The 11,716-nt window shown below is 43.4% G+C and overlaps 1 protein-coding gene across 1 annotated transcript in view; it reads left to right on the forward strand.

Annotated features, from left to right (window-relative positions):
* The first annotated feature begins 577 nt into the window (after positions 1–577).
* DRGX (dorsal root ganglia homeobox) overlaps positions 578–11,716 on the forward strand; it is a 25,129-nt gene continuing 13,990 nt past the window's right edge. The window contains exons 1-5 of the mRNA XM_024210383.1: positions 578–611; positions 4,490–4,587; positions 4,854–4,955; positions 7,463–7,635; positions 7,750–7,862. Coding sequence (XP_024066151.1) covers positions 578–611; positions 4,490–4,587; positions 4,854–4,955; positions 7,463–7,635; positions 7,750–7,862 — 520 coding nt within the window. The remainder of the gene's footprint in view (positions 612–4,489; positions 4,588–4,853; positions 4,956–7,462; positions 7,636–7,749; positions 7,863–11,716) is intronic.

Here is an 11,716-nt window from a genome sequence, read left to right on the forward strand (position 1 = left end):
ATTTTGCTTAAAAGGAAACTGGTGCCCAAACTGAACGCAGCTTCCAGTGGATTGGATCATTTGAAATGAAGACAGCCTTTAGAGTAATGGAAGGTTTTACTGCTATTTACTTGGGTCAGAATAGTTTAGATTGGAAAATAACTTTTTTAAAAAATCAATCCATTAGTATTTCTAGGTAGTTCTCCTTTGTGTACGTGTTTTATCTGTGAAGAGAGAGAGAGAGAGTATTTAGAAACTTTTGTTGGTTCTGAATGCTGTCCACCAGCAATGAACTCTTCTTCTTTTAAGATCACTGTATACAGTATTGGAGGCGATTATTTTCTGATACTGTTGAGATGGGGTGAGGACTCACCACTAAGTTTCTATAGGAGCGCTCAGTTTATTGTCTGTTCATTAATAATTATTTGCCGCCTGATGAAATCTCGCCGCTGGGGTTTGTAGTTGTTTTGTGTGAGGGGGGGAGGGGGTTGGCTGAATTTTTGGGGGGGAAATCCGTATTACTCCGATCAGGAGAATGACTCTTTGGTGTTTGTTTCGCAGATCTGGACAGCCGCCGTCCTTTGCCCTGCTCCTGGCAATGTTTTACTTCCACTGTCCCCCGCAGTTAGAGGGTGAGTGTTGTGGCACAAATTCGTGTAAGTACCGAAGTTTCACTTTGGGCGGGGCGGGGTCTGGGCAGTGAAGCCCCGTGAACCTTGCAGATTTTGCCATTTCTTCCTTGATTTCCCCTTCCATCGGGAAACAGCAGAAAAGCTCAGCGTTACCCGAAGAGGAAATATAATAGCACCCCTTGGTGTTTCCTTCAGCCTCAGGATGGAGGCAGGGATGGGGGGGGGGGTATTTTTTTTAATTTGATTTATGTTGGAAGTGTCTTGTTTTTGTTGTGTTCCCTCCCCCCCCCCCATGACATTTTGCCACCTGCCTCCCCTCTGTGGATAGAGAGCCCACAGATCAGCCCCAGGCTACGAAGGAAATGCTTTCCTCCCCTCCCAGCACAGATGTTGGTTTCACGGCTGTAATCGGGACACTTTCAGGACCCCTCCCCCCCTTGTAGCCAAAGGGGCCGCATAAATCTTTAATGCTATTTTACAAACGTGCTGCGGAGCGGCTAGAAAGGAGAGGACTTTAAAGGGGCTTTATTTTTTATTACGGTTATTGCAGCAATTGCGATTCCACTGTAATCCCGGTATCAGATCTGCCCTGTCACCCGGGCCGAGGCTGAAGGAACGTCTCTTGCCTGGTCAGAGGCTAGGAATAAAACCAGTTCAACTCATGTAAAGTTCATTTTCGGAGCAGAAAACCAGTGTGGGGCTGACTCTCCCATTGTCCTTTGCATGTGCTCCCGATGATTAAATAACCAGTGGAGGGTTCCTACCCAGCTGCCACATTTCCACCCAGCACAGGGGATTTTTCCCCTTTTCAGCCACTTACAGAACTAGCCTGCAAACACCGAGAGTCAGGGATTTCAGCGGACAGAAAATACCCCATCTCTTCACCCGAGCTTTGATGTGCCCAGTTTTGTACACGCACCCCCTCTATTCCAGCTATTAAACCGGACCAGCGCTAACCAAGTGCTTTATATAGGGCTTCCCCCAAACTCCCATTGCATGCCAGACAATTTGTTCATGTAGTTTATTGCTCAAAAACAGACACGCTGTGACTTTTTAAAAAATGACACATTCAAAAGCGACCGTGGTGTGTTCAGAGATCAGCCTGAAGCCGATCTTTTCAATGCCCTTCCTGAAAATGACACCTGAAAGTTGTTTTCACTTTAGACGAAGAAGCAGAAGCTTGGCATATGGGCTGGAGTTAAGGCTATCAGCACCTCTCCTACGGAACAGCCTCAAAAATAAATTCTTTCTTCGTGAGTTTTCCCAGGATGTAATTTTAAAAAAAAAAAAAACTTGGGAAAATATTTTGGCAATTTAAGTTAAACTCTCTCTTTTTAAAGGTCAAAATGCTCCTCTAGTACCCCCTCCCCCCCCACACACTCGCAAAAGTGTCATAACTATTTTTGTTTTAAATGACAATCGATTAGTGAATGACTCACTTTTCTCTACTTCGTATCTCTGCTTAGGAAACTGGCTGAGATACTAAATTATTAGCCACTGTGCACGAGGAGTGAGAAACTTTCCACACATCGTGATTTGCTGACATGCAGATTCGGTCTGTATGTGCAGTAGAGAAACTGACACGATACCCCCCGGTTATTAATCTATCAATTATTTTTTTAAATAGATCCTCTTTCAGAGCATTCCCCCGGGTCAAAATCCACTTTCTATAAGTATCTAAAGATTAGTTTATGAGTTAATTCTTATTTCCAAAATTAATACACATGCAAAATGCACGCCCAGGATAGATGAAAACACCTCCTTATCGCACATTATAACAGCTCCTTATCAATTTACACGTGCCAGATGACATATAATACAGAACCCTAAAGACATGCCATATACAGGTATTCAACATGCAACTCATTACATGTAGTGCATATAATACCAACATGCCATTCAACTAATTAATCGTATTATTTTTAAATAATTTGTTTAGTGAATTCTGAACAAGTACCATTCAGAACAATATCGTGTGTAAAATATGCATAAAATAGCAGAAAAGAAACATTTCGCTGGGAAAGGGGCCATCTGATCAAATAACTCTTGATTGCTCCTTTGTTGTTACTGAAGGGAAAGGAAAAGAAGTATAAAAACCAGATTTAAATAGTACTAACTCCGTGGGCCATAAACACAAAAAAGGTTATACTTGAAGTGAGGGCGACTGCATTATTTAAAATCTAGACTGTTTGTCTCCCTACCGCCAGCTCTCAACAAAAGGGGCATTTCCTCTGTTTAACACCCGGGTTTGATCTGAAACATGAAAGGGCCGTCATTGCTTCTGTTAGAAAATCCTTGTACAAGAATGGACAGGAGCTGATTTTACAGTACTACATATTGCCCTAATGCAACGTCTGTCTAAGATCAGTATCACACAGGCAGTAAAGGGTGCATTTTCTCGCTCTTCATAGTTTCTATAGACTGCTGGGATTTCTTTTATTATAATTTATTTCTAGTGCGGTAGCGCCTAGGAGCCTAGATAATGGACCAGGAGCCCATTGTGCTAGGAGCTGTACAACCATAAACTCCTGTGTTCAACACATCATTCGGCTTTCGGGGGTAGAGGTTAGTAAGCAAAGCATTAGCTCTAGGGTGACTTTGAGTGCTTGCGGGTGAGTGTTTCTAAACATTCAAACAAAATAAGTTTTGCTGTTTAACAAACAGAAATGCACTGATCTGGGACTTTTCAAATACTATTCTAATTTTTAAAATACCTGGTTTGTTTATAAAAGGTACATTTGCAATTCAATCATCCATAATGTATGGAACAGGCTCTTGTTTTATTCTTTTTATAATTGTGAATGGACAGAATGTGAATATTTACGAGTTAGCTGCTATGCACGCATGCAACTGTTTCGCCGATCTTTTAGAAACACATACCACTGAATCGCTAGCATAAATTATCGAAGGGAATGAATGCAGTCCGTCAGGTGAAAAGTTCACTTGTTAATTCAGATTCATGCTATAAGTGGTTACTTCTATTTACACTATAGATCATAGCCATTGTGGTTGATCAGGAAATGAATACACATTTATATGTCAGGCTGGAGGCTTTCAGGTAAATAATATGCAGTTGATAATGCGAGAAGTTAATTTAATCATAATGAAACTGATGCGCTGATAGAGTTCGGACTTAATATGTATTTGTAAATACCCTAAATAGCTACCTGCCCCAAGTTACAGAACAACAATAACCATCTATTCTGTCCCCCTCTGAGTCCAAACCGCTTCAATATAGGTTTCTTTCTTTCTTTCTTTCTTTCTTTCTTTCTTCCATCCATCCATCCATCCATCCATCCAATAAGGGGACATAAACCACAAAACACAGATGTAAGGAGTTGAGTGCCTGAAAGCAGGCACCCTCTGTTCCTTCTCGCTATGCCCAAAGTGGTCACCCTGGCTGGCTCTTGTGCTGCCATCTGGGTTTCCGTAGCAGCGCCCCTTGACTTCAGCGGAGAGTCCTGTTGTGAAATGGATTGATTGCACCACGGCCCTCACACGCTCAGGAACAGAAGTTCAGAGCAGAATGTCCGCTTCCAGCACCTCTGCGCCTTGCAGTCAGACACTTGGCGCTGGGTAAATGGAGAGGTTTAGGGGATATTTATAGTTTGGTACATTTTATTGTATTTTTGGGATTGGACAGGTAAAGTGGACATAGGGCCCGCTGGAGATCTCAGCCAGACTGATGTGAATCCGGGGTGACTTCAATGGAGTGACTCCGGATTTACACCGCCCCGAGGTCCGAGTCCGGGCCACAGGGGAGAACTGGTCAGGGGGAACCGCGCGCTGCAGGGTGCAGGCAGTGCCGGGTTCCTAGCAGGAACCTACGCAGAGCCCCACGCATTCCTCAGGCACTGCCCTGTCCCTTGCCCCCATAGGTTCTGCCCCCTTCGGAGGCCACTCCACGGGAGACTTTGACGATGGCTTCTTACGCAGGAAACAACGCAGAAACAGAACCACGTTCACCCTGCAGCAGGTACGGGCGCCTCCTTCCCTTCCCTGTCCCTACAGGCTCACCTCTGCCCCTCCCCGCAGAGCGCAGAAAGCCCCTCGGATCCAGCTGAGCCAGAGCGTGCTGCCTACAGCCCGCAAGGTACAGCCTGACCGGCCTGGCTCAGTCTGCCCTGGGGCTGTGCTGTGGGGAACACAGCATCCAGAGATCCCCCCTTTACCAGCCTGGATAAACCCCAGCAAACCCAAACCCCTCCTCTTGATAGATATTTCCTCTCGTCCTTTAACCAGCTGGAGGCACTGGAAGCAGTTTTTGCTCAAACCCACTACCCCGATGTGTTCACTAGAGAAGAGCTGGCCATGAAAATCAACCTCACAGAAGCCAGGGTGCAGGTAAACATTCTGGTGAATTATTTAACTCTGATATTAAAACTGGCAAACTTTTTTTTTCCCTTTTGACATCATGATTGCAGAGTGCACATTTGGCCAAAGAAAGCAAATGAAGACGATCTGTCATTTTCATGATGCACTTTAATAACATCAACATAATGTGGAATATTAGATTAGGTTGATTAATCGGTCATTCATAATTAACTAGTGATAATGTTCTACACTAATTTGTCCGCGTCTCTAAGGTACTAAATTACATCAATGCACATCCATTTCCTTGCTTTGGAAAAAATAAAAAAAGAGCTGAGACGTGATTCTCCAAAGCAGCTATGACCACTACCAAGCAACGGGGCTAGTCAATTGCAGGAGTCCAGTTGCCAGAATAGAAACCCTTCTGCATCACTTTAACTTTCCTCCCCTTCCACTACTTTCCAAATGCTGCATTTAGGTGGATTAAAAAGCTTGCAATACTATTTAAACACCTTTAATTTGATCCCATAATTAGCGCTGCCCACAAACACCACTTCTTAAAAAAATTCCCCAGATCCATAGATTAACTTTATTTAAGTGTTTTCAAACTCTGCTGAGAGCTGCAGTCCTGCAGTCGCATGAGATGGATGCATATAGCTTTGCAAGCATCCACCGCTGGTTTTCAAGCCATTCTTTGAGCACAATTATGTATTCATTTTATTTATGGAGCTTTTCTGCATGCTGTTTTTCCCCCAATGTAGGTGCTCGGGGTTAAGACTATGCAAAGATCTAATTGTAGGAAATATAATAGCTTGCCTTTTGTTCCCTAGGGTCATGTTAGTATCTCTTAAAACCCAATGGCTGAAGAGCGATAATGGAATTCACCGCAGTAAATAGGGGATTGTAAACAAATTATTTCTCCTATAATCAGATTATGCGATCCTGATTATTAAATCTGAACATGAATCATTGGTCATATACAGGCAAATTAAACTGATTATTATTTGGAAATGAAAATCTCCTTTTGCCAGTGCATTGTAGGTGCTGTCTTTTTTTGCTTTTTTGTTTAAATAATGCCATTTTGGCTATTGGTGCCTAAAGACTGAACTGCAAATTGAGATAAATGGGACAATTATCGAGCATTCAGAAGTGGAAGATCATAACTTCTCTCTGGAAGGTGCAAGGGTGAGATAGGGGTGGTGACAATTAGATTGCTGAGGACTGGTGTTTAGCCTTGTTGTTGGCTATTATGCAAACAGACAATAGATGCAAGCATTTGTTTAGTCTGCTTTCATGCAGGGACATGGGGAAACACAGAGGATGGGAGATATGTTTACATTTATACCCCTTGCTCATTCAAATATGATTAATGTGCTATAAAGCAGAGTCTTAATCGAAGATGATGTTGTCAAACAATAACTAAATAGGGAAATAAACGACTTCATCATGCTCTTTCCTCAGAAGCAGGCAACTGTCAGTGCAAAGTCATTAAAATATGATAATGAAAAATAGCTCAATTAAATGTTGTTATAGCTGTGACCTTCATTCAATTAAGACGCAAGAAAGTGTCTGCATTTTGCTTTGCATTTAACTGCCCTAAATTTAGAATATAGATAAAATCATTATTCAACGTTTGCTGATACATGCAATTAAAAGCTAGCTAAATAAAAATGAAGTTGTAGGAGAATAATAATTATAATAACAATGCTGGCCATTCTGTGATCATGAGGTGCATTTCCTGCCCCATGGCTCAAGGGGGGTTTTCAGCATTTTCAACCTGCCTAACTATTTGAAGGATGTAAACACCAAGGGGGAAGAAGAATGATATGGGGATGGGAGGGGAGAACTAGGAATAATGGAATGAAATTAAGAACATGAATGTTTAAGCTGAATGTCAGGAAAAAGTTTCAGACAGTGAGATCTGTTAGACTGGAATCTAACAGATAATCTACCATCCCTTGAGACATTTACTGTAGGCAACAATGCCAGAGAATATACTGTAGGCAACATCCCATCACTAAAAACTGGATGGAGAAAATGACCTCTCATGGGCCTTTTCATGTCTGACTTATTTGATCCTAACTGAAACTTAGTAAGGACTTAGGTCTGAAATCATCTAAGCACTTAGACAAGTCCTTATGTGCATCTATCCCACACTTTGGCATGCGCTTAATTTTAGTTACATGCTTAAATCCCAAATAAGTCAGTGGAAATTAAAGTTAAACACTTGCTGATGGGTGTTGGTCAGTAGGGGCACTGTGTTGGATTGGGGCCTTACTATTGAAGAAAATTGTCATTAAAAATATTCCTATTGAGTGCTTTTAAACACAGTTTGGTTTTCAGAGACAAAAGTAACTGTGCTTGTAAGGGCTTAGCAAAAATCCTGCTGAGGACACACTTGATTGTTCCACAAGAGAAAAGGAGAAGTTTTCGGCAAGCTTCAGACAACTGTCTCTACTGAAATAGTAATTCACAGGCAGCTTTATTGCTTCGTGTCTGGTTAAACAGGGCATTCATCATTGATTTCTCTCCTCTTTTAGGTATGGTTCCAAAATCGAAGGGCTAAATGGAGGAAGACGGAACGAGGCGCATCAGACCAGGAAGGCTCTAAAGAAACAATGGCTGAGGTGGCACCCCCAGTGAGGAACTTAAATTCCCCCTCTCCAGTTGATCAAACTAGGAACAAGAAGGAGAGCCTAGAGATTCAGCAGAGGTAAGGGTAATGAATGCATTAATAATTTCTCTCTCTAAACGTACACACACACACTCACTGATGTCTTGAATCAAACAATTCTGTTTTTCTAAGTTACTTTCTCTTCTCTGTCAGCCTAAGCCGATCAGTTGGCCCCACCGGGCCTTTCTTCCCCTCATGTCTACCTGGGACTCTTCTCAACACAGCCACCTATGCTCAAGCTTTATCACACGTCGCTTCTCTGAAAGGTAAAGAGTCTCTTTGTTTAAATGTGGAGTGAAGGACAAAAGTGGATTTTTCAGGTTAAAGGGCTTGCTCCCATGAAAAGCCAAATCCTGCCTCTCTGCACTCATGCGGTTAACCCCGCTGACTTTGATGGGGAGGAACAGGTGCAGTATTGGTTCCTTAACTGAATATTTTGCATGATTTTGAGTCAAAGCCTGCTCTCTTTACTCTAGCAGCTAGTCCTATTGCAGTCAGTGGGTTTACTCATAGGAGTAAGGCAAACAAGAGTTGGCCCTTTCAGATGTACTTTGCATGCATTTTTTTAGATTCAAATTTATACTAATAAATTAGTTCTACATGTCCTTTTGCATTATACATTACCTGGCACTATTACTGAGTGCCCCACCCATTCTCTGTGTGCAGTTGCTTTTGCAGCAGATCTCTGTGTAAAGCCCAATCTTTATCTTTCTGCCTGGCAGGACCTCTCTAAAGAATTACATTACTTGAGTGTCAGTGTGTGAGGATATACAAAGGTAATTTCCCATTACTTCAGGTCCATGCATTGAGATGGGAACACTCCGTACCCACGCCCCTTAGTGTTGCCAAAATGCTGCAGTATGCATCTTTTACAAATAAATTACCAGCTGATCCATTAGCTGTTCTTTGCCTAGCAATTTATAAGGCTATGGGTGTAACCAGGATGAATTCAATTTATAGATTTATAAAACATGAAGTTCCATAATACTGCCAAGCACAAAGTGGTACATTTCTGTGCCACATGCATCTATGTATTAAATACATTTCATAAGGAAAGTTACCGAGAGTTTAAGTGCATCTCCTGGGAGTAAAAACTGAACCTTGTCCCCTTCAGAATACTCTCTTGGTTTGTGTTCATGCCACTTAGGCTGGTAGCAAGTGTTATCATTTCAATAAATGTACTTTGGTGAATTTTAAAGCAGGTTAATATTTGCTGATGCTGAGTCTGGCATTCTGGGACAAATCCAGCCATTGCTTCTACAGCTGCAGAATCCACACTAGTCATGAAGCCAGTGTAGTTCTGGTGAACAAAGGGCCAGGGACTGGATCTGGGAGGAGTCGCACAGGGTGTGCCCTGGACCAGACCCCAGCTCCAGAGAGGCTGCTGGCATGGCAGTTCTCAGGAATTGGGCAGGAGGACATAAAAAGTTAGACAATCTGATGCTACACAGATCTTCTACACAAATCCTCGGCAGCAGTGGCAGGTTGGGCCTGTGGAGGTTGGCTTCATCCCTTGGGTTGAAACAGCCTCCCTGGAGCAGTCCCAGGGCCTCCGGGCAGGAGGATTCCTTTTCCCTAGTTTCCTGCGGAGACACAGAATATACAGTCAGCTACTCCGGCTGGGGACTGGCTCCCTGAATTTGGCTCCAAATATGTGCTTTGAATTGAGGCAGGTCAGAACTAAAGCTAGGTAGCTGAGCATTCCCTTCCCGCACAAACTTTGAAGAAGTTTGCACCCAGACCCAGATTTAATGGCTCAGACGCATGACTAATATTTACTGCCGTGCACAGGGGAAAGTCCTGAGCATGGCTAGGAGCTCTGGGCTACTGCAGAATGGTGTTACTTAAGAAATCCAGGGTGGATTTGCATATCTGTCTGTAGGGGGGGCTAGGAAGGGTCTGTTCTGCCTGGTATGTCACGACATTGCCAGTCACAGAGATGAACTAGTGACCTGAGATGCTGCTTTGAGCATAGGATACATTTTTGTACAGTTACCTTTTGGGGAGCATTGTATTCTATTGTATATATATGGGAGTTGGTTATTGTTGTTTGATGTGGTAGGGTTGATTTCTAGCCCTTGGAAAATAATTGCAGCATCCCCTTTATGGTGATCACATGCAAAACATCATCACCTTTCCCCGACACTGCTCCTTCCCACCTCCAGCGTGTTCCCTTTCTCTGCAGCACTGACTGCAATCCACATGGCGTGGGAAGGGGCTGTGCAGGTAGGGGAGCACGTGGAAGTAGTACACAACAAAGGTGTCTCTCAGAGAAGAACACAGCTCTCTCCCTGACCTAAGATATCTGCTGTGATCTCCATGGGAGTGTCAGTTGGCAAAGAGTAAGGAGAGACTCCTAGAGAGTGGGGTTGGTCAGCATCCGCTATGGCACATCATATTACTGGAGATAGGATGAGCCCAAGTTTTGCCACCTCCATCTCTGCAAAGGCCTCCCTCAAAGATCAGGTTTCAGAGGGGTAGCCGTGTTAGTCTGTATCAGCAAAAACTATGAGGAGTCCTTGTGGCACCTTAAGAGACTAACACATTTATTTGGGTATAAGCTTTCGTGGGCTAAAACCCACTTTTAGCCCATGAAAGCTTATGCCCAAATAAATGTGTTAGTCTCTTAAGGTGCCACAAGGACTCCTCAAAGATCAGTGACTGCAGAAGTGGCCCTGGAGATAAAGCAACAGGATTAAGAAAATTATGCACAGGGTGGCTGTTCAACGTCTGCATCCATCTCAGCCTTTCTTAACGGGTGTGCAGGGCATCTAAATGCTGTGATGATGGGTGCATTAAAAAGACAATGGATGTGATGAAAGGCAGACAGACTTACCTGGTAGGATTAGTCATAAAGCAAATCTCAAAGCAGGCATGTCTGAACAGGCAGGAAGGACTTGAGTAACAAAAGGTTTGGGGCCAATTTAACAAACTTCTTCCCCTTGTTTGTGCTGTGTGATCCCAAACAAACCCCAGTCCACTGGCCTTTCAGGACATGATGTGCAGCATGGAAGCCAAGCTGAATTTTTATTGACTCTGGATTTTTTGTGGGAGCAAATTTGCTTACACTTTCCCAGCTCACTAGAGCCCTGAGTCAGGAAAACACTTAAGCATGTGCTTAACTCCCATTGAGCTCAATGGGACATAAGCCTGTGTTTACTGGATGAGATTGTCTAGCTTCTGTTATTCAGGAGGTCAGACTAGAAGATCATAATGGTCCCTTGTAGCCTTAAAAATTGATGAGTCTGTGACTTTAAATTGTTTCTTGAGTCAGGACATAGGTTTGCAAATCTTGGACCATATCATATCACCAGTTTTTAGGTGGACATCCTCATTATTAGGACTTAGCTATGTTGGGTAAAATACTGGTTTCTGACCACACTGCAGATTTCAGTTGCATAATTGATAAACCTCCTATTTACATCAACAGAAGCTCAATATTTGCAGGATTGAGTCCTCAGCTGGTAAATTAGTTTCATGGTCAAACGGTGTTGGGTTAGAACTACTGGGCAAAATAGCCATGAGCTTATCCTGATCTCAGTTATGCTAGCTTTTCACTAGTGGAATGCTACTGAATTACTCCTGATTTACACCAGCGTGAAAGCAGAACCAAACCCCAGATGTCAGTTTGGAGGGGAAGTAAGGAAAGGGGAGAGAGACACAGTGTTTAAGAAAGTCTGTAAATCATTTTTACATCTTGTTGAATTCAACCAGCCAGAGGCTTGGTTTGTCCCTCTCGTCCTGTGCCCCACAAACTATGAGTAACTTACATTGGTTTGGGAGTTAATTTGTAACCCAGGACAGTGGGGAAGTAGGGGAAAATCCAACCTCTGGGTAGATATTACTTTGTAGATATTTCAATCCCCTGGGTAGATATTACATTTTTATCTTTGGAGACGATTGCCTACATGGCTAGAAACTGCTTTTAGAATCACTTTGCATAGGGTTACCATAATCCAGCAAGCAAAAAAGAGGACGGGAGGAGCCCCGCCCCTGTCCTGCCCTAGCCCCGCCCCATCCTGCCCTAGCCCCGCCCCTGCCCCTCCCACTTCCCCCCCTCAGAACCCCCAACCCTCCCTCCGCTCCTTGTCCCCTGACTGCCCCCTCCTGGGACCCCTGC

Source organism: Terrapene carolina, unplaced genomic scaffold, assembly GCF_002925995.2.
Source record: "Terrapene carolina triunguis isolate 2854851 unplaced genomic scaffold, T_m_triunguis-2.0 Scaffold402, whole genome shotgun sequence".
Classification (NCBI taxonomy): domain Eukaryota; kingdom Metazoa; phylum Chordata; order Testudines; family Emydidae; genus Terrapene; species Terrapene triunguis.